The sequence below is a fragment of the Oncorhynchus tshawytscha genome, linkage group LG18 (assembly GCF_018296145.1).
Source record: "Oncorhynchus tshawytscha isolate Ot180627B linkage group LG18, Otsh_v2.0, whole genome shotgun sequence".
In the NCBI taxonomy this organism is placed as follows: domain Eukaryota; kingdom Metazoa; phylum Chordata; class Actinopteri; order Salmoniformes; family Salmonidae; genus Oncorhynchus; species Oncorhynchus tshawytscha.
This window is the reverse complement of record NC_056446.1, coordinates 6,698,431-6,725,307: the sequence shown is the minus strand read 5'-3', so window position 1 is coordinate 6,725,307 and position 26,877 is coordinate 6,698,431. Positions and strand designations below refer to the sequence as shown.

At 40.5% G+C, this 26,877-nt stretch overlaps 1 protein-coding gene across 3 annotated transcripts; it reads right to left on the bottom strand.

The window, feature by feature from the left end:
• Positions 1–177: 177 nt before the first annotated feature.
• prkacba (protein kinase, cAMP-dependent, catalytic, beta a) lies at positions 178–25,889 on the bottom strand. Of its 3 annotated transcripts, XM_024377676.1 has the most exons (11): positions 25,517–25,889; positions 10,201–10,209; positions 9,508–9,569; positions 5,387–5,515; positions 3,876–3,974; positions 2,717–2,799; positions 2,412–2,538; positions 2,110–2,205; positions 1,846–1,968; positions 1,368–1,532; positions 178–1,029 (listed from the first exon to the last, which is right to left on the bottom strand). In XM_024377676.1, the coding sequence occupies exons 1-11, from the start codon at positions 25,560–25,562 to the stop codon at positions 904–906; spliced, it is 1,065 nt and encodes a 354-aa protein (XP_024233444.1). In that variant the 5' UTR covers positions 25,563–25,889; the 3' UTR covers positions 178–903. The 3 variants fall into 3 exon arrangements, with proteins under 3 accessions (XP_024233444.1, XP_024233445.1, XP_024233443.1); XM_024377677.2 differs by lacking the exon at positions 10,201–10,209 and having other exon boundaries at positions 25,517–25,888; XM_024377675.2 differs by lacking the exons at positions 10,201–10,209; positions 25,517–25,889 and adding an exon at positions 11,728–12,006.
• Between the last annotated feature and the right edge of the window lie 988 nt (positions 25,890–26,877).

Genomic DNA, 26,877 nt, shown 5'->3' with positions numbered 1-26,877 from the left:
ATATATCATCTCACCTTCATCTCATCATCTCATCTTAATCATCTCATCTCAATCTCTTAATCATCTCATCATCTCATCTTAATTTGAATACAATACCTACTCGGAGGTAAAAAAAAATAAAATGCCCCATGACCTGACAAGTAAAACATTGCTACAAATGATAAATGAAACATTTCACAGGTTTTTGCTTTGTAATTAGGTTTGCTTTGCTACTACTGTACCCCTCATCAAGGACTGCATGTCCATGTGACTGTAGTATTGTATTGAGTATTTTCCTTTTCTGACATCCATTTCTTTGTAAAAAGATACTGTATCTTTATATTATGCAGAAAGACAGAGTCTACTTCTTAAGGACAGCAAAATGTTTAGGATTATAGACTGGGCCAAGAAAGTTGAATTAAACCTAAAATAAACACTGACGTGTAGGCCTAACACACAAGAACTGGCAAGAGTCACTAGCAAGAACTAGAACTAGGAGCAACTTAAAAATCACTAAAATGTGTAATACCGCCTACTATAGACAGTAACTCTTTGTGCCACTGTAAAATGGGCATTTCATTGGTTTTTGTCTTTCTTTGCAAATAATCACTTGGTTTAAAATGGAGGGAAGGATTCTTTAAAGCCACAAATGTTTTAAAAACAAAACAGGAAACAAAAGACAAAAAACGTGGTCTACCTAGTATTTTTGTGTCGCAGCACGAGGGGTGTCTGCATAATGTGCCTGTGTATACGTTTAGTGCTAACTGCACGCGAGGAGGATCATGGCAAGAAGGACCTCATTCAACCTTGTGGAATGAAGGAACTAGGCAATTGTTTTGAATGCGTCATGTCTCAGCTCCACCCTCAACAGACTGCAAAAATCCCAATACATGTGAGACCTTATGGAACGCCTGCCTCCCCTTGCTAGAATTCGGAAAACTCCTTCGCACACTTTTCTGTGTCGGACACACGGACATCCTCCTCTTCGTAGTCGTCAAAGTTGCTTGTGTCTCCTGGTCCTCTGCACTTTGGTATGAAGGGAGCTTCCACCTGAAAGGCAACAGGACAAGTGTGTGAGTGGCTCTAAAGACCACAATACAATCACAACAGCTATACATTGTTTATGTGGCAAAGGCAATCAATCTATGTTGGTGATGAGGGTTAGAGGGGAAAGCACTGAACTCCCAACATCCTTGCCTACAAGCCGTGCAAGGCCTTTATAGTGCAAATGTGTTATCTGGCAGTGTTTTCATGATGGTAAAGCTCATATTTTATTACACCTGGAATGTCAATCTTTCTGAGGATACATAATGTGTTACCTGTTGTTTTTACTGTTCCAAACTAACCGTGGTTATTTCACACTTAAAAAACTAACGATCGGGACATACCTTCCTCTCGTAGATTGTGATCCAGTCCGTTGTGGCAAACCACTTGTGGTTCTTGATGTCATTCACCCCATTCTTCAGGTTGCCGTAGCGCTTCGTCAGGTCCACCTGGAGCAGGTTCCTCAGCAGGTCTTTCAAGTCGGAGCTAAAATGGGAGGGGAATCGTACCTGGAACACAGGAGAGGAGTTGGGCTTTAACTGTGGAGCTTATTGTTAAAATATGGATAAAAGTCACTGGGACGATAGAAACACGCACAGCAATGTTGGCAAATAACCAGAACATCAAGGGACACCATATAGGCTAATAGCTCTGTCATTTTTGACAGTAGAGGCCGCTGCAAAATATATAGGCAAATCACCCCTGTGAAGAAAGTTTTATAGGACACTAATACGTATGCAATAGTTTTGCATAACATTCAAGAACGCATGGTGTCCGGTAACATGTCCATCCAGACTACACATAACATCAATTCCTGCATACCTTGCCAGACACAATCTTCTCGTAGATCTGGATTGGCTGATCAGCGAAGAACGGAGGGTACCCGGCAGCCATCTCGTAGATCAGGACTCCCAGTGCCCACCAGTCCACAGCTTTGTTGTAGCCCTAGCAGAGTACAGCAGAGAAAACAATCTTCAGCGACTTTCTTTGCACATACTGTGCAAACAACTAATTCATATCTACAGGTAGGTTGCAAACAGTCAAACACACTATGTACAGCACGCTATATTGGACACGATGGCCCACCTTGCTGAGGATGATCTCTGGAGCCAGGTACTCAGGAGTTCCACACAATGTCCAGGTCCTGCCTTTTACTCTTTTGGCAAAGCCAAAGTCTGTGACCTGAAACGGACCAACAAGGGCATTAGAACCATGTAATAATAGCAGTCCACATTTGCATAGGGCAAATTTGCATGGACTGTCAACGGTAATGTGATGTCTAACCTCTCATTATTTGCTACTCACAATCTCAAGACAGAAGTCTTAGATGAGAGTTCATAGACAACAAATGTGGATATGCTTTGGTTTGGATATCGCTGCATCTGTACCTGGATGTACCCTTGGTGATCAATGAGAAGGTTTTCAGGCTTCAGGTCTCTGTAGATAAGGTCTAGCGAGTGGAGGTACTCAAAAGTGAGTACTATCTGAGCTGCATAAAATCGTGCGTGATGTTCACTGAAGACAGAAGAAGAAAAATGTAAGTTGACGTGATGTCAAACGGGTGAAATTTTTTTTAAACCAAAGACAACAGAGCACAATACCTTATAATTCATAGATTGTGCCAATTATTTGGTATCTCAAGTATACAGACATACCAGGCTATGAACATGGTGTCAAAACTTTATCGATTCACCTGAACCTCCCGATGCGTCTCAGATGCGAGAACATTTCTCCTCCTGGAACGTACTCCATCACCATGTAGAGGTTGGAGTTATCCTATGGTTCAAATAAAGTTAGAACACACACACTTACCTTGGGTTGAAATTGATACGATATTTTTTGTCAAAATCTACAAGGACTATTCCAACATATTTGCAAGTAGAACGATAAATTACAATAGATATTGGAATTAGATATTTCTATAAATAATTAACACAGCCGTTCACAAAGGAAAGATGTTACTGCAGCAGATAAGCAACCTCTGTTGCTGGGTGGGATGGGAGGAATCCTTTCTTTTGGGAGGTGGGTCAGGGTTATCTTTGTATGCATTTATTTGATTGTTTTTGGACCTGTAAACCCCCCTTTGAAAGGTCACCAACTTTTTTAACACAGCAGCCGACAGGAAAACCGGGACAAGCAGATACTTTTATAGCAGGAATCAACATACTCTCCCGGGTTCGATCCCAAGCTGTGTCACAGGGAGACTGGGAGACCCATGAGGCGGAGCACAATCGGCCCAGCATCGTCCGGGTTAGGAGAGGGTTTGGCCAGCCAGGATTTCCTTGTCACATTGTGCTCTAGCGACTCCATGCGGCAGGCCAGGCGCCTGCGAGCTGTCTTGGTCGCCAGTTGTACAGCGTTTCCTCCGACACATTGGTGCGGCTGGCATCCGGGTTAAGCGAGCAGTGTGTTAAGAAGCAGTGCGGCTTGGCAGGGTCATGTTTCAGAGGAAGAATGGCTCTCGACCTTCGCCTATCCCGTACAGGAGTTGCAGCGATGGGACAAGACTAACTACGAATTGGATGTCATGAAATTTGGGAGAAAAAGGGGTAAAAAGTACCCCCAAAAAATACAGGAACCAACATAATGCATAGGCTATTACTGTCAACCAAATAACGGTTTTAGAACAATCTACAGAGTCCAAATCATTCCACGGAGGGCCGGGTATCTGCAGGTTTTCTTTGAGACCCCATATTTACAGTAACATTGTGTAGCAAAATCACAGAAAATGACTGGGGTACCAAGGAAAGCCATTTTTGTTTTATCATCCAAGCTTAGCAGGATAACACTGCTCATCTTTTTCACCAATTGTATGGTGCACATTTTAGGACATCCTACTGCTGCTGACATACCTTGAAGGAATACTCTAGTCTCACGAGAAAGGGGAAGGACACCGCCTGCAGTATTCTCTTTTCGTTTAGCGTGTGTTCTATCTGCTTCAGCTTCACCACCTGTGAGAACAATGAGAGAGGAGGCATAACGATGAGGAGAGGAGCACAATAGTACAGAGAAAAGTCACCAGTCATCTGATAAAACTAATGCATGTGAGCGTACCACTAATGAAGAAAATGTGACCACATCCCAAAGAAGAATTTATGGTGGTGGCTAACTTTGGAGATCAAGGAATGAGTGCCTGGGCAATAGGCAACGTTTGTAGTACTTTAGTCTATTTTTTTTACATGCATTGAACGTGCAACTTACAATTGGCTCATTCATCCCCCTCCTCTCCCCTGTAACTATTCCCCAGGTCGTTGCTGTAAATGAGAATGTGTTCTCAGTCAACTTACCTGGTAAAATAAAATAAATAAACTGGACCTATGTAGCATATTTGTTATCAGAATGCTAGTAGTGGGAACGTGTGATGCTTATAAATCTACACACGAGAATAAAGAGAACAAAGTGTTTGCCTTTCCACATAAATTCATTTGATACAGAGCAAAATAATAATGTAAGAGACAATATCAAGGGAACACCCCTACTACATTTGGTGGCAGCCAATGCGATCTAGTCACCACAAGGCAGCACCATTTACAATGATCAGGGCAATTAAATATCAATAGGACAGTCCAATTGCTAATCTTTAACAGCTTTAGAATACAGCATTATGTGGTAAAAACACCACAGTGTAGGTTTAAAGCCAAACTGTCAAGAGGTCATAGGTTCAAAAGGCACATCAGTCACCGTTTGAAACCTGCATGGGACTGACATGTCATAAAATATCCTTCAAGTTAACAGACCCAAAACAGGCAAAACAGTTACATTGTAGCTAACAAAATATTGTTGCCTCAATGACTGGTTTACATTTTTAATTCAGATTTTCAACTTTTTTCCCCCTGCTCTCACTGGGCCTAGCAAACACATTAAAAAGGTACAAACACATTAATTTGAACTGAAACAGTGAAACTGTTTCGTTCTGACCATCATGTGCCTTGATGTAAGATCAAGTTAACCAAAGAAATATACCAGTGCTATAACAAGGTACAGGATCTCTCATACTGTGTCTCATTAAGTTTCACTTTAAAAATGTCAGGCAAAAAAATACAAGATGTATTTTGTGGTTAACCAAGCCTCACAGCACCTGAGAAGATGTATTTCCATTTCCTTTTGAACTAGTGTAAACCCATGCTAGATAAAGCCAGGCTTTCTCTGACACCAGCCAACTTTAGTGTGCTAGGTGATTTAACCGGCCTAGGTTTTGTTCAACAAACAAAACAGGGTCATGTTCATTAGGCACTAAACGGAAGAAAGCAAACTGAAACAGGGAAGGACTACCTGGACTTACCCAATAAGGAACGCTCATTTTCTTTTTCCGTTATCTAACCTAATGAACACAACCCAGTGCATGTTAATGCATGGTACCCACTTTCTGTTTGTCCAGGATCTTCATGGCGTAGAACTGTTCTGTTCCTTTATGTTTCACCAACATCACTCTACCGAACGAGCCTGTGCCCAGAGTCTTCAGCCTGTCAAAGTCATCCAGTCCAGTTGTGCTCTGAGGAGGAAAACACATCCTTAAAATGTGACAGCAAACAACAGTGAGCCACTGGATTTTTCCAACAAGATTATTTCACTTATAATTCACTGTATCACAAATCCAGTGGGTCAGACATTTACATACACTAAGTTGACTGTGTCTTAGCTTGGAAAATTCCAGAAATTGATGTAATGGCTTTAGAAGCTTCTGATAGGCTAATTGACATAATTTGAGTCAATTGGAGGTGTAGTTGTGGACGTATTTCAAGGCATACCTTCAAACTCAGTGCCTCTTTGCTTGATATCATGGGAAAATCAAAAGAAATCAGCCAAGACCTCAGAAAAATAATTGTAGACCTCCACAAGTCTGGTTCATCCTTGGGAGCAATTTCCAAACACCTGAAGGTACCACATTCATCTGTACAAACAATAATACGCAAGTATAAACACCATGGGACCATGCAGTCGTCATACCGCTCAGGAAGAAGACGCGTTCTGTCTCCTAGAGATGAATGTACTTTGGTGCGAAAAGCGCAAATCAATCCCAGAACAGCAGCAAAAGGACCTTGTGAAGATGCTGGAGGAAACAGGTTCAAAAGTATCTATATCCACAGTAAAACGAGTCCTATGTCGACATAACATGAAAGGCAGCTCAGCAAGGAAGAAGCCACTGCTCAAAACCGCCATAGAAAAGCCAGACTACGGTTTGCAACTGCACATGTTGACAAAGATCATACTTTTTGGAGAAATGTCCTCTGTTCTGATTAAACAAAAATAGAACTGTTTGGCCATAATGACCATCATTATGTTTGGAGGAAAAAGGGAGAGGCTTTACAAGCTGAAGAACACCATCCCAACCGGGAAGCACGGGGGATGCAGCATCATGTTGTGGGGGTGCTTTGTGGGGGACTGGTGCACTTCACAAAATAGATGGAATCATGAGGGAAAATTATGTGGATATATTGAAGCAACAAATCAAAACATCAGTCTAGAAGTTAAATCGTGGTCGCAAATTGGTCTTCCAAATGGACAATGACCCCAAGCATACTTCCAAAGTTGTGGCAAAACAGCTTAAGGACAAAGCCAAGGTATTGGAGTGGCCATCACAAAGCCCTGACCACAATCCCACAATAAATTTGTGGGCAGAACTCAAAAAGCATAAGCGAGCAAGGAGGCCTACAAACCTGACTCAGTTACACCAGCTCTGTCAGGAGGAATGGGCCAAAATTCACCCAACTTATTGTGGGAAGCTTGTGGAAGGCTACCCAAAACATTTGACCCAAGTTAAACAATTTAAAGGCAATGCTACCAAATACTAATTGAGTGTATGTAAACTTCTGAACCACTGGGAATGTGATGAAAGAAATACAAGCTGAAATAAATCACTAGTATTATTCACAATTTCACAATCTTAAAATAAAAAAGGTGATCCTATTTTTTATTTTACCTTTATTTAACTAGGCAAGTCAGTTAAGAACAAAGTCTTGTTTTTTTAAATATTTTTTTTACCCCGTTTTCTCCCCAATTTCGTGGTATCCAATTGTTTTTAGTAGCTACTATCTTGTCTCATCGTTACAACTCCCGTACGGGCTCGGGAGAGACGAAGGTTGAAAGTCATGCGTCCTCCGATACACAACCCAACCAAGCCGCACTGCTTCTTAACACAGCGCGCATCCAACCCGGAAGCCAGCCGCACCAATGTGTCGGCGGAAACACCGTGCACCTGGCAACCTTGGTTGGCGCCACAGGAGTCGCTGGTGCGCGATGAGACAAGGACATCCCTACCGGCCAACCCCTCCCTAACCCGGGCGATGCTAGGCCAATTGTGCGTCGCCCCACGGACCTCCCGGTCCTGACAGAGCCTGGGGGCAAACCCAGAGTATCTGATGGCACAGCCTTTAACCACTGCGCCACCCGGGAGGCCCACAAAGTCTTATTTTCAATGACGGCCTAGGAACAGTGGGTTAACTGCCTTGTTCAGGGGCAGAATTACATTTTCACCTTGTCAGCTCTGGGATTCGATCTTGCAACCTTTCGGTTACAAGTCCAACACTCTAACCACTAGGCTATTCTAACTGACCTAAGACAAGGAATTTTTACTAGGATTAAATGCCAGGAATTGTGAAAAACGGAGTTTAAATCTATTTTGCTAAGGTGTATGTTAACTTCAAACATCAACTGTATTATAGAAAGGAAATAGGAATCTAATGAATGAAGGAACGTATAACGCCCCACCCAGCAGACTGTCGACCAATCATGTTCACGTTGTCATGCAGTTGCTAAGCTAATCGTCACACAATCCTTTCTCCAAGTCAGTGTATATGTCGAGAAACCTGCCCATTTTCCTCAAAAGCACATAATGCCACGATTCCAAAGCTATACGATACTACAGATAGCAAGATGATTATCTCACATTTCGGAAGATATTGGTAATGTTGTACTTCTTGTTGACGAGATTCTTGCTAATGTTTTTCACTCCATGGAGTGCGCTTTTTGGTAGCAAAATCGCCCAGAATGCACCGCGTGGCACATTGACATGGCTTGGGCACCGTTTCCCCATCTCCTCAAAAGTATGTGCCTTTGTGAATGTTAGACTCTACTCTGGCCGGGAACGAAAGATGGCAGAAGCGGATGATGAAGTGGATTCTGAATACAATGGCGGTAGAATCAAGCAGAATTGGAGTATTGTCCAAAAAAATGGAAAACTGCCTGTTCTGCCTGTGATTATTATTATTTGACCATGCTGGTCATTTCTGAACATTTGAACATCTTGGCCTTTCTAGGTTTTTCCTAGCCACCGTGCTTCTACACCTGCATTGCTTGCTGTTTGGGGTTTTAGGCTGGGTTTCTGTACAGCACTTTGAGATATCAGCTGATGTACGAAGGGCTATATAAATACATTTGATGATTTTGATTGAAAACAGAGCAAAGTAGTGTACAGTGATGAGAATGACCCTTTGTATCTCGTAGGAGTAGTGTTTGTTAATGAGGAGCAGCTGAGCAGAGTCCCAATCATGAAGAAACCATTGGAGTTAACCAAAATGGTGGAGAGAGTGCTGGGTAAAATGAAGGCTGTGAGGATCCTGGGAGGCGGGCTTATTTTGATTTAGAAACATTCTCAGGGAAGCCCTTTGTGTCCTTACCAGGGTCTTAACCTGACCGCAGTTTGGCGTCACAACCAACTTCAGTGGGCAAAAGCTCACCTTAGACAGCCACTGGCACGCTTGAAGTGTACCTTTACGGCTAAATCCTAGTTTCAACTGTACCGGGCAGATGGAAGATTGTGTGTATGGCGTTGTGAGGTAGAGCAGTTTGCTGATGTCAACATTGTGAACAGAGTGACCCATGGTGGCAGTGGAGTTATGGTATGGGCATAAGCTACGTACAATAAATCCAATTGCATTTTATAGATGGCAATTTGAATGGACAGAGATACCATGACGAGATCCTGAGACCCATTGTAGTGCCATTCATCCGCTGCCATCACCTCATGTTTCAGCATGATAATGCAAGGATCTGTACACAATTTCTGGAAGCTGAAAATGTCCCAGTTCTTCCATGGCCTGCACACTCACCAGACATGTTACCCATTGAGAACTTATGGGATGCTCTGGATCGACGTGTTCCAGTTCCTGCCAATATCCAGCAACTTCACACAGCCATTGAAGCGGAGTGGGACAACATTTCACAGGCCACAATCAACAGCCATATCAACTCTATGCGAAGGAGATTTGTCGCGCTGCATGATGCAAATGGAGGTCACACCTGATACTGACTCGTTTTATGATAACGCCCCTATTTTTTTTTTTTTTTTAAAGGCATCTGAACTGTATTCCCAGTCGTGTAAAAATTCATAGACTAGGGCCTAATTTATTTAAATTGACTGACTTCCTTATATGAACTGTAACTCCATAAAATCTTTGAAGTTGTTGCATATTGCATTTTATATTTTTGTTCAGTGTAGTATTTTGTTACCTATGGGAAAGAAGTATTTTGTTATTGATCTCTTACCTGTGGTGGGCACTCCCATTTTCGTAAAAAATCTTCTTTCGCTTTGGCTAAGAACTCTTTCACTGAAAGGTGAAGAAAGAAGACAATTAGCACAGAATAAACACAGGTTAGACAGGTCTATAGACCTATTGCATTTCTACTTTGATCAGAGTTGCTGGCTATCTAACAGTCAACATGTTCAGGGGATCACACTAACTACATAAACCGTTAGTAAGGTCAGGCCAAAGTAAAGTATCAGGTAGAGGTACTGTACTTAAAACATCTTTATTAGCTAGGAATTTACAATGAAGAGATGCAAAGAGCACTCACAGGCTTTATAGATAGCCAATTCAAAGAGTAACAACAGTGCATTCCTTTCAGAGGGTTAACACTATTCAAGGGGGGGAAAAATGTAATTAAAATTCAGCAAAAGTTTTAAAAGCCACAGCAAACTAACTACAGTGCAGGCATAGAAAGTGCTTTGCGGAAACCACAGCAGACATGAGCAGTCCATAGTCACCGAGGAATGACAAAGTAATTGGCTAAATCCATGAGTTAGTCATGATGTTACTAATTGAAGAAAAGCCAAACATTTTCTACTGTTTTAGCAGCAGCCAGGTTGTAGTCCTAGCCTATTTGTTGAATGATATCTAGGCTATTGGCTGTCTGCTCTCTCTGTGACTTAGGACAGCTTATGGAAGAGAATGCGCATACCAAAAGTCTCTAGTTCACCAAGGGTTTTTCAGGAACATTCACCCACATGGATGGAAATGATGAAGAGGAGAAAGAGGGAAGAAATGTTTATGTAAAAACAAGAACATTAGCTAGATACTTAGGTGGGTTAGATGTAACAACAAAAGTACATTGGAGAAGACAACATAAGACAATGTGCAATTTCAAATAGCCTAACTCAAATGGATTAGCCTGAAACCACTCGAGTTGGGGGGAATCTCAGTTTAATAAATAAACATGCATTTAATTCATGAATTGAAAGTCCACAATCTTCACAAAATCAACTCTCAATACATGAATGAAACTTCCGTTCATTCCCTAACTTGACTGGATTTGAGCCCAACTATGTCTACATATCAGATATGTCTAAATCTCAATTATGTCTCTAAAAGGCAAAACGTTAAGACTGAGCTAGCTGTTGAGCTGACAGGGTTTCTGCATGCAGCCTAAGCCATGTCGTTGGTCGCTGGAGAACTTCCTGTCTGTCTGTAGCAGGAGTTGTAGCTCACTGCTGTAACTACAGGATAATAGGGGCATCTATTTCCATGGGCCTCTCATATCTGACATGATAGTAGGTCTAACTGGTAAGGGAGACTACGTCTCTCACTAGCTGTTCAAAAGCTCACTGACCCCTCTAACTGACATTGAACGTAACATAGGACTGTTAAGGACAGATCATTAGAAAATGGAGAAAAAAGCGATAAAAAATAAAATAAAAATCAGAATAGAATACAAACCATCCACCCTCCCCGGGCAAGAAGTGGCACAAAGAAAATGACAGGACAGAGAAATCTCATTCAGACGAGGCAACAGAGACTGACTGCAACAATGTTGCTGCGCATTTACAATATACATTACACGTTGTTGATGACAGTGCAGTTTGTGTACGATGCATCTTCGAAGTTACAAAGAAGGTTTTAAGAAGAACAAATAGCTGCATAGACCTAGTTACTGGTGTTTTCTTCCTGGTGAATTCAATACATTATCTAATAACATCCTGACTTTGGGCACTGGATTCCAGGGCACGTAGCACTAGGTAGTGTTTTATGGGACTGACTCCGTGTAAGAACTAGCCTAACTCTCCATGCAATTTTAGATCCATGGTGAAGATCAACCGAACGCTTCTATAGTTAGTAACATTGAGGAATCAAGCAAGTTCCATGGTTGTCATATGACAAGAAAAAAAAACAATGAAAACAAGTTTCAGTAGGTCACTCCTGGTTTCATACCATTTGCTTCTGTTAAAACTTTAGTGTGTTTTAAGGCTCAGATAAAGCGTATAGACTCATTTAGAAAAAGCACCAAAAAGTCAAGTGTTACTGTGTCCATGTAGCCATAAAGATACCAGGGGTGTATTCACTAGAAACGTAATATTTACTGGTTAGGGTTTTGCCAACGTTGACGTCAGCAATGATCAAATAAAAGTTTGAGCTCGTCTAATAATTAGACCCACTTGGTCACACCTGCCTATTTCGATAGCTACAGCATGAAGAGCACACAGTAACTTACTCAACTTATCCCAAATGATGGTGAACTCTGAGACATGAGGCCCCTCACTCTCCTGGGCTTTTTGCTCTTGGTTGCCTTTGCGATACCTGTTGAAGAATCGGCTGGCAAGGTCGTCCAGCTTTAGGAAGGAATGATCCTTTCCCTGGGCCATTTAGAATTGAAATGGCGTTTTTCCCTTCCCAACGACTAGATCAAACTTACAGCTAAAAGGTAGCCAAACCGTTTTTCAACTGGAGGCCATACAGAGTGATATACACTTCCTGTTTGTGATGAATTGCAAACTGCGATGCTTGACTAACCACACACTAACATGGTATGGGCTTCCTGTTCAAGTGTACTTCAGTTCTTGTAAAAGAAAGCCGCTTCAGGACTCTAGACCAGTCTAAACTATTTTCACTTTCATACTAGACATTAACAGCACTCGTGCTTTTTAAAAATTTGTTTAAAAAAAGTACAAAAACATTGCATCGCAAAACAATGCACGGTGTTCAAGAACGTTTAATATTATTTAAACAATACATCTAGGTCTATGACATAGGCTATTCTAACAAAGGTGATATTGCTCTCTAGTGGTAATGCATAAAGGTTCTCCAGAGTTTTATAGTCTGTTGCATGCCCATCACTACAACTTGATAACCTTATTTTTATTAGATTACATTGTAGAATGGACAAATAATACATCTGGTACCTGTAAAAAAAAAATATATATATACAGTACCAGTCAAAAGTTTGGGCATACCGAATCATTCCAGGGTTTATCTTGTACATTGTGGAATAATAGTGAAGACATCAAAACTACGAAATAAAACACATGAAATCAGGTAGTAACCAAAAGTGTTAAAAATCTAAATATATTTTATATTTGAGATTCTTCAAAAGTAGCCAGCCTTTCCCTTGATGACAGCTTTCCACACTTTTGGCACTGTCCCCCAGTCATAACGCTTTTGTGTGGTTTGGTTTTCAAAATCAATTTATTTTATTGTCAAGCAGTCAAAGGCAATATCCTAGTCATATAACCAAGCAATGATAGCTTTTTGCATCTTTAGATCTCCCCTCTTTCTGAATTTCTAACAGATATTTCCATCTTCGTCCATGAAACCAATCGCATGTGCATTTTAGAATGGCACTTTCCCACAAATTACATTTTGGAACATTCGCGCGTACCGCCATGTGGGCACATTCATACCTTTTTAACCATTTGGGCTAGAGACACATGGTTTTCAGTAAAGTATGAGTGAAGCCATGACAGTAACGAAGCTGTGCCCAGTTTTTATCTATGGCACTCAGGCTGCACTAGGAAGGAACACAGTTTGACTGTGGAAAAAGTTTCCGGCTGAAAATGAGTCTTACAGGCTACTTGACCAGTGACTGGCACTTACAGAAAACAGAGCAGTTCCTACACTTTTGGGGAGATTCAAACCCTACTGTTATGCTTGTTTACACTGACCTGCACTGGGGTTGGAATGCAATCATGGGTACGTTAAGACACTGTGGACCCGGCGCGATATATGGGTAATGGAGTACAGTGGCATATCCAACCCCTTCATTGAGGTACATTTTCTGACAAATCTCCCCCTCTGTCACGGATGCCATGGTTGCCCTTAGTTTGAAGATGTAATCCAGAGCATTCTGGGTTCTCTTTTCGACACAGTCTGAATAGTTGCAATCAAATGCCAGAATTTTATCTCTCTCCTTAGCTATCATACTCTACTAATTCCACTGATTTCAAAACTCTGTCTTCCAGAAAGTGGAGAGCAACACTTATTCAGTTCTACTACGTGATATATTAAAAAAAAAAAAAAAAAGCATTAGAAAGGACTACCTACACATGACCAACTCATATTATAGACAGAAGCGTGCAACATGGCAGACTAATCCAAACTCATCTCTGGGCATGTCCAGCCCACTCATTATCTCAGCCAATCATGGCTAGCGGGACGGTTGCTGTCGTTTTCCATGGCTCAACCAACTAGGCTCATAATTTAACAATTGCATTCGTATTTACATATGGAATACAAGTTTGTTATTATGACACATGAAAGTTCACATGTTCCAGAAGGCATTTCTGCCAAAAAAAGTTCAAATGGCACGCCTGTGAAGTAGTGACGTGCGACATATGCCTAGTTTCCTGAAACAAGTCACAATAAAGCTGTCAATGCTAAACTAATGTTGAGATGTTCAGACTGACCCAACTTAAAATGCATTCAGATTTGATACCACTTATACTTAATAATTTTACATTTGCATAAATTAACATGGTTTGAAGTAGAACCACAGTAATATAGTGGTAGTTATTTAAAATAGCCATGCTCCTTGGTCAGTTAAGTTACAAAACCAACTTAAAACCTTTCAGGCTATCCTAACATATAATAATAGTTGTAAAAAGATAAGAATTGTAACACCAACAGTAACTCTTGAACCGTTTCAAGCTAGAGACACCAAACCAACTTTCTCATGTTCAGGCTAACTTCAAATTCATAACTTTTTATATTTTTACTTCTGATATTGAGATGTGCCGTCTCTTTCAGATCATCATTCTCACAAGTCGTCCTATAATAAATGTGGCCACATATGCTCCTGGGAGGTCCAGTTATTCAGGAAAGCTTAACACATGCTCTGCCTCCTCTCCAATCAGTGGCTATTCCTTGCGCACCTAGACCATAATGCTTCAAAATCGCCAAAATGTGTATAATTAAACTTTTTAAATGTATTACCTTTTATATGTGGCATGAACACAAGTCAATGTTTTACTCAGATTAGGTTACTTCAAAAGTATCTTGTAGGCATGTGCACATTAATCCAAAAAATCAATTCCAGCATCCTCAAAATGGATTGACATTTACCAGGTTTCCATCTAACCTTTTTATGAGAGTAAAGTACATATTGGATTTTTTTTAAAGTCACGACATCATGGGAAATCATGCCGTTTATTAGGCTACAGATGAAAAAAATGTATTATGAACTTCACAAGGTGGTGAAAGCGCCCGGGGATGAACTTACTCTGGTGACATGATTGGTGCTTGGCTGCCGTTTGACAAACCTAAATAATCTTGCTCTTTTGTTCATAATAAATCTCATGTAGGAGGCTATACCCACACTGTACCTGCGAGCTGTTGGCTAGAATGCATGTGCCAGAGTGGAAATATTTGACATATCTACTCAACATTTTTAGTGACAAAACCACCAGTAGGCCTAGAGTTGAAAATGCAATAAATGGGTTTCTAAATAAACTCAGCAAAAAAATGAAATATCCGCTCACTGTCAACTGCATTAATATTTAGCAAACTTAACAAGTGTAAATATTTGTATGAACATAACAAGATTCAACACGAGACAAACTGAACAAATTCCACAGATTTTGTGCGGGTTTGTGCAAAGATCGACCGATTAATTAGGGACGATTTAAAATTTCATAACAATCGGTAAATCTGCATTTTTGGACACAGATCATGGCCGATTACATTGCACTCCACGAGGAGACTGCGTGGCAGGCTGACAACCTGTTATGCGAGTGCAGCAAGGAGCCATGGTAAGGTGCTGGCTAGCATTAAACATATCGTATAAAAAACAATCTTAACATAAACCACTAGTTTACTACACATGTTTGATGATATTACTAGTTTATCGAGCTAGTCCTGCATTGCATATAATCGATGCGTGCCTGTTAATTTATCATTGAATCATAGCCTACTTCGCCAAACGGGTGATTTAACAAGCGCATTAGCGAAAAAAGCACTGTCGTACCAATGATTACCTAACCATAAACATCAATGCCTTTCTTAAAATGAATACACAATTATATATTTTTAAACCTGCATATTTACTTAATATTGCCTGCTAACATGAATTTATTTAACTAGGGAAATTGTGTCACTTCTCTTGAGTTCTGTGCAACAGAGTCAGGATATATGTAGCAGTTTGGGCCGCCTGGCTCGTTGCGAACTGTGTGAAGATTATTTCTTCCTAACAAAGACAGCCAACTTCACCAAACACGGGAAGATTTAACAAAAGCGCATTTAAGAAAAAAGCACAATCGTTGCATAAATGTACCTAACCATAAACATCAATGCCTTTCTTAAAATCAATACACAGAAGTATATATTTTTTTAAACCTGCATATTTAGTTAAAAGAAATTCAGGTTAGCAGGCAATATTAAACTAGGGAAATTGTGTCACTTCTCTTGCGTTCATTGCACGCAGAGTCAGGGTACATGCAGCAGTTTGGGCCGCCTGGCTTGTTGCGAACTCATTTGCCAGAATTTTACGTAATTATGACATAACATTGAAGGTTCTGCAATCTAACAGCAATAATAAGACTTATGGATGCCAGCTGTTAGATAAAATACGGTACGTTCCGTATGTCACTGAAAGAATAAACATTTTGTTTTCGAAATGATAGATTCCGGATTTAACCATATTAATGACCGAAGGCTCGTATTTCTGTGAGATTATATTATAATTAAGTCTATGATTTGATAGAGCAGTCTGACTGAGCAGTGGTAGGCAGCAGCGGGCTCGTAAGCATCCATTCAAACAGCACTTTACTGCGTTTGCCAGCAGCACTTCGCAATGCATTGCGCTGTTTATGACTTCAAGCCTATCAACTCCCGAGATTAGGCTGGCAAAACTAAAAGTACCTATTAGAACATACAACAGCCAAAGGAATATGAAATACAAATGGTATAGAGAGAAATAGTCCTATAATAACTAAAACTTCTTAACTTCTTGGATATAGGGGGCGCTCTTTTAATTTATGGATAAAAAACGTGCCCGTATTATGCGCAATATTTTGTCACGAAAAGATGCTCGACTATGCATATAATTGACAGCTTTGGAAAGAAAACACTCTGACGTTTCCAAAACTGCAAAGATATTATCTGTGAGTGCCACAGAACTCATGCTACAGGCGAAACCAAGATGAAACTTCAAACAGGAAATGAGCAGAATTTTTGAGGCTCTGTTTTCCATTGTCTCCTTATATGGCTGTGAGTGCGCCAGGAATGAGCCTGCCCTTTCTGTCGTTTCCCCAAGTTGTCTGCAGCATTGTGACGTATTTGTAGGCATATCATTGGAAGATTGGCCATAAGAGACTACATTTACCAGGGGTCCGCCTTGTGTCCTTTGTCTAAATTGGTGCGTAATCTTCAACTGGAGGCATTTTCCCATGAGATTCAGAAGAGAACACACACTTCCACGAAAGATATATCATCGAAGAGATATGTGAAAAACACCTTGAGGATTGATTCTAAACAACGTTTACCATGTTTCAGTCGATATTATGGAGTTAATTTGGAAAAAAGTTTGGCGTTTTGATGACTGAATTTTTTTTTTTTTTTGGTAGCCAAACGTGACGCACCAAACGGAGCGATTTCTCCTAAACAAATAATCTTTCATTTCATTTGCGATTTTCATGAATAGTTAACATTGCGTTATGGTAATGAGCTTGAGGCTGTATTCACGATCCCGGATCCGGGATGGCTAGAATCAAGAGGTTAACTGGGAATATTGAAGACTCATGTTAAAAGGAACCCTCAGCTTTCATATGTTCTCACGTTCTGAGCAAGGAACTTAAACCTTAGGTTTTTTACATGGCACATATTGCACTTATACTTTCTTCTCCAACACTTTGTTTTTGCATTATGTAAACCAAATTGAACATGTTTCATTATTTATTTGAGACTAAATAGATTTTATTGATATATTATATTAAGTTCAAATAAGTGTTCATTCAGTATTGTTGTAATTGTCATTTTTACAAATAAATATATTTTTTTTAATTTTATTTTTAAATCAGCCGAATAATCAGTATCTCTGGTCCTCTAATAATTGGTATCGGCGTTAAAAAAAATCATATTCGGACGACCTTAGTTTGTGCCCATAGGCGACGTTGTTGCCGGTGATGTCTGGTGAGAACCTGCCTTACAACAGGCCTACAAGCCCTCCGTCCAGCCTCTCTCAGCCTATTGCGGACAGTCTGAGTACTGATGGAGAGATTGTGAGTTCCTGGTTTAACTCGGGCAGTTGTTGTTGCCATCCTGTACCTGTCCCGCAGGTGTGATGTTCAGATGTACCGATCCTGTGCAGGTGTTGTTACATGTGATCTGCCACTGCGAGGACGATCAGCTGTCCGTCCGGTCTCCCTGTAGCGCTGTCTTCGGCGTCTCAGTACGGACATTGCAATTTATTGCCGTGGCCACATCTGCAGTCCTCATGCCTCCTTGCAGCATGCCTAAGGCACGTTCACGCAGAGGAACAGGGACCCTGGGCATCTTTCTTTTGGTGCTTTTCAGAGTCAGTAGAAAGGCCTCTTTAGTGCCCTAAGTTTTCATAACTGTGACTTTAATTGCCTACCGTCTGTAAGCTGTTAGTGTCTTAACGACCGTTCCACATGTGCATGTTCATTAATTGTTTATGGTTCATTGAACAAGCATGAGAAACAGTGTTTAAACCCTTTACAATGAAGATATGTGAAGTTATTTTGATTTTTCCTAATTATCTTTTAAAGACAGGGTCCTAAAAAAAGGACCGTTCTTTTTTGTTCATTTAGCATTTATTTGGAAATTGAAGCGCAATAGTATATTTTATGTGCACTATGTATTTACCCAAAGACTTTTATAAGCGACAAGTAAATACAATGGAAACAAATCTGATGGTTAAATGCACATTTTGTTTTTATGCAGATTTTAGAATAGTCACATGAAAATCTGTCGCCAACTGGATGGAAACCTAGCTATAGACACCCTAAAAACTCTGGCAAGTGCACTCGTCCAGTCTCACTTTAATTATGCCTACACATCATGGTTCACCAGCAGCCTGAAACATCTAAAGAAAAAGTTAGACCAGCCAAAACAGGCTTAAGAATTGTACTTAAGCCCCCCCCATACTCATCTGGAGGTCGAGCATTTTTTGTAATCTGTATCTCTAATGTGTCTATGTAATTGTATATGTATTTACGTTAAAAAAAATTGGGACCACAATGGAAGTAAGCCTGACTTTATTGTGTAATCCAGGTCACTTAAAAAATACTGACAGTACAGAATTTATAACTGACAAATAAAATCAATCCTAACTGTGCAGCGGCCTTTTGAGGAATGGAAAGGGCCATCTGTTACAAAACAAACAACAAAAAACGTATGACATTCGGAGATTGTCAAGCCAAGCCTTTGATACTGGGTAGGCCAGGCCTACAAGGTAGAGACAAATGTATTTTCTATTTGTCGAGATTGACACTATTTATTGTGGTGTTGAAAATGCAAACCATGAAATTGAAGTGCCTGAAGTCGGTTTTCTTTGATTATTGGTTGTGTGGTGCTTTGGCACAGAAACGTATTGGTGGAAAATGTGTTGAATATATTTCATATAATTAGAAATATGGCTTCAAAATGCTTAAACTCTGATTTGCCCCTAGCTGACCATTGTCTTCTCTGATCGTAGTGTAATCAAACAAGCATGGAGAGAGCATGCTCGTCCATAATGGTCAGCCAACCCTCAAACTTATGGTTGTAACCCGTAACCTAAAGCTAGCAGTCCAGAAGTCAGCTAGAACTTAAAAACCATGAGCTACATAGCTAGCTAACATTAGCTAAATAAACACTGTTCCCATCTCTGACATTAGCAGATAGTGGACAACTGCTAGGTTAGCTTGCTGGCTTGTTACTGGCTTACTAGTTAAAGTGGAACTGACAACATTTTAGCAACATGAAATCACATTAGAAACTGTTCAAATACACACCCAGATAGAATATTACACTTTTTAAATCATTTTCTGACACTTTCTCACTTACATATTATGGTCATTTTCACAAATTCTTAGAATGTTTGGGAATTACGTATACTAAGGCATTTGGGAAAATTCTATAGCAATATAGAGTGGAAAAGCGGCCGAGCGTTTCAAAGTAAATTTTATTGGTCACATACACGTGTTTAGCAGGTGTTATTGCGGGTGTAGCGAAATGCTTGTGCTCCTAGCTCCGACAGTGCAGTAATATCTAACAAGTAATATCTAACAGTTTCACAACATTTACCCAAAATACAAGTACATCTAAATAAGGAATGGATTAAGACCATATACATCTGTCAGAGCAGCATTGGACTAAGATACTGTGGCATAGTATAGAGTACAGTATATACATATGATATGGGTGATGCAAAATGTACACACAATTAAAGTGACTAAGATACAGTAAAATAGTGTGGAGAGCAGTTTATACATATCAGATGAGTAATGCTAGATGCGGAAACGTTATTAAAGTGGCTAGTGATCCATTTCTAAAAGTGGCCAGTGATTCCTAATCGATGTCTATATGCAGCCACCTCTGATGTGCTAATGATGGCTGTTTAGCAGTCTGATGACCTTGAGATAGGAGCTGTTTTTCAGTCTCTTAGACCCAGCTTTGACGAACCTTTGTGGGCAGTGCAGTTGCCATAACAGTCTGTGATACAGCCTTACAGGATGCTCTCAATTGTGCATCTGTAAAAGTTTGTGAGCGTTTTAGGTGTTAAGCCAAATTTCTTCAGCCTCCTGAGGTTGAAGAGGCGCTGTGGTGCCTTCTTCACCACACTGTCTTTGTAGGTGGACCATTTCAGTTTGTCAGTGATGTGTACATCAAGGAACTTGGTATACACAGAAGCTTTCCACCTTCTCCACTGCGGTCCCACTGATGTTTCCTGAAGTCCACGATCATCTCCTTAGTTTTGTTGACGTTGCACGAGAGGTTGTTTTCCTGGCACCACACTCCCAGAGGCCTCACCTCCTCCTCACCTCCTTGTCTCATTGTTGTTGGTAATCAAGCCTACTACTGTTATGTCATCTGCAAACTTGATGATTGAGTTGGAGGCGTGGTTGGCCATGCAGTCATGGTTGAACAGGGAGTATAGGAGGGGGATGAGCACACACCCTTGCGGGGCCCCAGTGTTGAGGATCAGCGAAGAGGTGTTTCCTACCTTCACCACCTGGGGGCGACTCCTCAGGAAGTCCAGGACCCAGTTGCACAGGGTGGGGTTCAGACCCAGGGGCTCAAGCTTGATGAGCTTTGAGGGTACTATGGTGTTAAATGCTGAGCTATCGTCAATGAACAGCATTCTTACATAGGTATGCCTCTAGTCCAGATGGACAGGGCATTGTGCAGGCGATTGCATTGTCTGTGGATGTATTGGGGCGGTAAGCAAATTGAAGTGGGTCTAGGGTGGCAGGTAAGGTGGAGGTGAAATGATTGATTTGGACAATTAATAGACAATGCAGTAAATTAAACATCCGCCACGTCCAGGACCGGAGTCTACGCAGACCGGTGCACCATAGCCAATCAAAGCTGTAGTAGTTATTTTTGCAAACAAACCATTGCCACAGGCATGTCATCATTCATTTTGAACTGGACTGTGTATTTACAGGCAGTTGCAACAGCGCAACTTTAGATCATGAGAACGCATTTGCGAAAGCCACAAAATACACCTGAATGGATTAATGCTAATACGTGACTTGTTTCAGGAAACAAGGCATATGACGCATTTCACTGGAGGCATTTGAACGTAAACATGCCTTCTGAAACATGTGAACTTTCATGTGCCTTAAACTTGTACTCAATCCATAAACACAAATACATTTGTTTAATTACGAGCCTCCTTAGTTTAGTCACGGAAAAAGACTGGAACCTGTTCCACTAGCCATGGTTGGCTGAGAAAATGGATGAGCTGGACATGTCGGGAGATGAGTTTGGATTGGTCTGCCATGTAGTGTGCTTCTGTCTGTTATGTGAGCTGATCAGTATGTGTTGCTACTCCTTTCTACCGTGCCATTTTTTAAAGATATAACGTTAGACATCGAGAACTACAAAAGTTTTGCTACTTTTCTTAACAACATTGATGCCCTGAATTTAGCAGGCGCTATCGACATATCAGTTGGAAAAAGTGATGGGCTACTTTCTGCACAACGCTGGCCAAACAAGATGTAGCTACCAACAAAACGGCGTTAAATGGTTCCAGTCTGCCGTGATATTGCAAGTTAACGCATACTGCTAGTTAGCAAGCGAACGTTAGCTTGCTGGCTCACTAGCTTACGTTACATGTATGATCTGCGTAGTAATATTATTCAAATCAGAAATCTATTTGCATTGCTAGTTACAGCCTAATCTTAGCTAGCTAACATTGAACGTAGTTTCTACCTGCTGATTCATACTACAGCTATGACAATGTTGGCATTGGTAGCAGTAAGAGTTGAGATTATGCCTGTTCATTGTTTAACAAGCTACCTACCTACATGTCTAAACAAGACTCCACTTCGGCCAGATTATTAGATCACCCACCAAATTAGCCAGGTGTTTCTGGGGGTGATTACAGCCATCTATTGTGTTTCATTAACATGTGTACATGTCTAGACAATAGTGACCCATCCACTTAGCTCGATGTGGCTGGGGTTTGGTAATTGCATTTCCTTCACATGACCCATCAATTTAGACAAGTGTGTCGGGTAAGTGTCATCTAATAATTATAATATATTTTTATCTTCTGGACACTTTTTGTTTTTGATATTGCTACTATGCAAGTACTATCTCTACCGTTTACACCTTCTGTATCCTGTGACAAATGATATAGCCTGTTTATATAGCCTGTTATAGCCTGTTTACCACATCGCCTCACAATGTGAATCCTTAAAGAAATGGGTGGGGGTAAGGCTTAAGAGAGGGTAAACAATGCTGTATGAGTTTAGACCAATGCCGTTGGGGGTACGCCAAATAAAAATGTTTTACTTTTTTTTTTTAAATACAAGTTATTTTTTAAACATTTTTTTCCTTCACATTTTCAAACAGTCCATTTATATTTTGCAACTAGGCTATACATTTGGGCGAGGTTTCTCTCAGTAGTAGTTTCACTGCCAAAAATAAAAGTTACACCATCTAGTGTTCAGCGAAATAACAGAATGGCAAATACAGGTAGCCGAGTCAAACAAATCCAATCACATTACCCGTTACTCTCTCGCAGGAATTCCACTAAAGGTCTGTATGTAGCTGCTGCTCACGTTGGTATCTGTACTGATGACGCAAAAGCCATGACAGGGAAACATAGTGGAGTGGTAATGCGCGTGCAAGCAGTTGCTCCCGACGCCACTTGGGTACAACTGCAGCATCCACAGAGAGGCTCTTTGCTGCCAAGGGAGTGCCTGACAGCTTGAAATATGTTTTGGACACTACAGTGAAAATGGTTAACTGTTAAAGCAAGGCCCCTGAACTCTCATGTATTTTCTGCACTATGCAATGATGTGGGCAGTGACCATGTAATGCATTTACAACATACAGAAGTGCGCTGGTTATCAAGGGGCAAAGTATTGACATGTTTTTTTTTAATTGAGAGACAAGCTTAAAGTTTTCTTTACTGACCATAATTTTCACTTGTCTGACCGCTTGCGTCATTACGAGTTTCTCACATGACTGACCTATCTGGGTGATGTTTTTTGTCGCCTGAATAATTTGAATCTAGGATTACAGGGACGCGTCACATCTATATTAAATGTGCGGGACAAAATTGAGGCTATGATTAAGAAGTTGGAGCTCTTTTCTGTCTGCATTAACAAGGACAACACACAGGTTTTTCCATCATTGTATGATTTTCTTGGTGTAAATGAACTCAAGCTTATGGACAATGTCAAATGTGATATAGCGAAGCACCTGAGTGAGCTGGGTGCGCAATTACGCAGGTAATTTCCCGAAATAGACGACACAAACAACTGGATTCAGTCCACTTAACGATATCTGAACAAAAGAGCCTCATCGAAATTGCAACAGGCGGTTCTGTGAAAATTGAATTTAATCAGAATAGTGCTGCATTCAGAGTTTCTTGCCTTGGCAAATCACGCTATTAAGACACTGATGCCCTTTGCAACCACATACCTATGTGAGAGTGGATTCTAAGCCCTCACTAGCATGAAAACTAAATACAGGCACAGACTGTGTGGAAAATTATTTAAGACCGAGACTCTCCAATACAACATAGCAGAGTTATGTGCATTCTTTCAAGCATACCCTTCTTAAAACCTGTGGTGAGTTATTCACAATTTTTTTATGAACAAATAAAGTTTTATATGTAAGATGGCTAAATAAAGAGCAACATTATTGATTCTTATTATTTGTGCCCTGGTCCTACAAGAGCTCTTTGTCACTTCCAAAGAGCTGAGTTGTGATAAAAACTCACTCATTCGTATGTTAAATATATTGTATAGTGTGTGTGTGGCAGGCTTACAATGACGGCACAAAACTAAATTTGAGAGTGCGCTGACCCTGGTGCTAGAGGGGTTAAGCAACTGGAGGGTGAATGTTTGAAGTGGCACGGGACTATAACAAGTTTGGGAACCACTAGTGTAGACAAAGAAGAGCTCTCCAGTTGGTGTACCAAAACATTCAAGGGCCGTTTTCTCAAAAGTGGGGTTACAAGTTTATCAACTTTCAAAGCATGCAATGTATGATAAACCATTTTCTAGCTCCGAGTCTCTACTTTTATAACCATTTCTAGTGTTGCTACATAAGACCGAATTGAGGCATTCGGTCACATGTGTCAACGCCCTGGGAGTCCTCTTATATTTGGGAACTTTACAGTCCTATAGATCAAACAACCATGGCAAGGTAGGCTCTCTTATTCTGCGCTCTGGCACCTTCAGACAAGAGTGCTGTGAAATCAGAGTACATAGCTTGCCAGAGTGACTTTGCGAACACAAGCGATATGCTAACTGGACAACAGTCGTCCAGTATAGCTAGCGAGCAAAGTTATTCACATTTCTTGCTAGTTAACAAAATGATACGTGCATCTCTAGCTGTGTAGCTACTGAAAAACGATACAAGGGGTAAAAAGTCAGTCAGTCAGTCATCCACTCCTCCAATGACATTACGCCCCGCTAGCAGCCAGCTAGATAGCTAGCTAACATTAGGCTCTGTTTTTAGCTTGCTCCATAAATACATACTAGCATATTAGTTATGACTGACTTGGGATCATTGCCCTTCCCTTGCTAGTTTGATTAATTGACATTCCTTGCCTTAGTTACCTTTGTCCATGCTAATGAGTCATTGAAACTTTAACAACCTGAAAATGTATAGGTGAATATGAATCATGCATTGAACTGCATCCATTTATTCTGCCACTAGACTCATGCCTTAGTGTAGCAGTAACTTACATCATGGAATGTTGAGTTTTACATTTTTAAAACTTCAAAGTTGGTTTTGTATTATAAACTGGGAAAGTTCTATTTTTTACTGAAATTATTAACTGACGATTGTCTGTTTCATATCTGCAAAGTAGTTAAAACGCTGCCAGTTCCACTTTAATGTCAGCGGTTTTCTGAAATAAAAAACGTTAGCGAACGGTTCAAGTTACCACGTTATAGTAACGTTAACTACTTTACTTACGTAGCTGCTAAATTAGGTAGCTGGCCAGCTAACTACAGTAACTGGACAGCCAGTGTCTTCGTGAATATCAACATAAAACATGTAAATTGTTATTTACTGTCTGACACTTTCCAAAATGTTTAGCTAGCTAACGTTACTCAAACACAAATGAATTAGTATACCCTCCCTCCCCCACCCTGTTGCACCGCTGGTAGTACGACGGCCGCATCGCATACCCAACTGTCAGTGTAGCTAGCTAGTTAGCTCGTTAACGTTAGCGCACTGTTACTAACGTTTGTTACGTTAGTTAGCTAAGCCAGTTCGTCCCCTAACGTTAGCCTGCAATCCTTTATCAACTTGGCTCTTGAAATAACGAACATCATTAGTTAGCTAGCTTTTCAGGGAAGATAGCAATAATCACTTACCGCTCTCTTGTTCGTTGCCTTTCTTAGCTGTAGCGGCGTTTCCCATCGTACTAAAATGAAGACACGGCGATATATTTGAAACGATGGTGGTGTTGATGGGTCCGTAGCTAACAAGCTATTAGTCTTCTGACAGATACTTAATGTTCTGCTTATTAGCCAACGTTACTGTAGCTGGATGGCTAACTAACATGTATTCCGTTAGTTGCACTACCGAATGGGACTCTGCCGACCCCTTTGACCTTTCTTGCAGTTTACTTGATCGTTAGATGCCTATGTGTAACACCTCTATGTCACTGACATAAAGACATAGTCAGGCTTTTCACCTCAGCCTGTGGTTCCACCAGCGCAACAAAAAAAAACAACAACAATATTTTTGCTAACACCGGAAATTACGAAAAACTTAATCTTCTTCTATAATATTATGGCGGTCCGAAAACAAATGTTAGATGTGAATTCCGCCACCTACTGTACTGGAGTGTGAGGTCAATCACAGTTTAGACTAAATTAATAAAGAAACAAGATAAACTAAACCCTACTATCTAATCCTGTACTACAAAGAAAATAAAAAAGAGCCCTACTAACTTCAAACCCTCCCTCATCCACCAAATCCCTACACATCTATCTTTCCCTCTCTTCCTCATACCGGTACTTACAACAATACATCAACACATGCATTATTGTTTCATCAACCATACATAAACCATTTGCATGCTTGCAAACCAGATATAAGGATATAATAAATTCAATGTACAATTTCCGAGCAAACACTACCACTTCCTTCCTAATCTGACCCTTGAATCTTAGTCCACCAACCTTTCTTTGGAAGGCATAAAAATGCCACCCTTGGGCTCTGATTCCTACCTCTGTTGCCATACATCTATCATAATGGCTCTAATCTTACATTTGATTTCACTTCTACACAGTGGAGCATGAATATAAATTGTATATCTTTTTAAAGGTCATTTCGCCCACTCCCGAATTCACTACACCTTGTCTCTCGATTCTCCACAATAACAACAATGCCTCCAATAGTAGGTCACTTCTATTAAATGTATTTATTTTTTATTTTTTATTTCACCTTTATTTAACCAGGTAGGCTAGTTGAGAACAAGTTCTCATTTACAACTGAGACCTGGCCAAGATAAAGCATAGCAGTGTGAACAGACAACAACACAGAGTTACACATGGAGTAAACAATAAACAAGTCAATAACACAGTAGAAAAAAAGAAAAAAGAGTATATATACATTGTGTGCAAAAGGCATGAGGAGGTAGGTGAATAATTACAATCTAGCAGATTAACACTGGAGTGATAAATGATCAGATGGTCATGTGCAGGTAGAGATACTGGTGTGCAAAAGA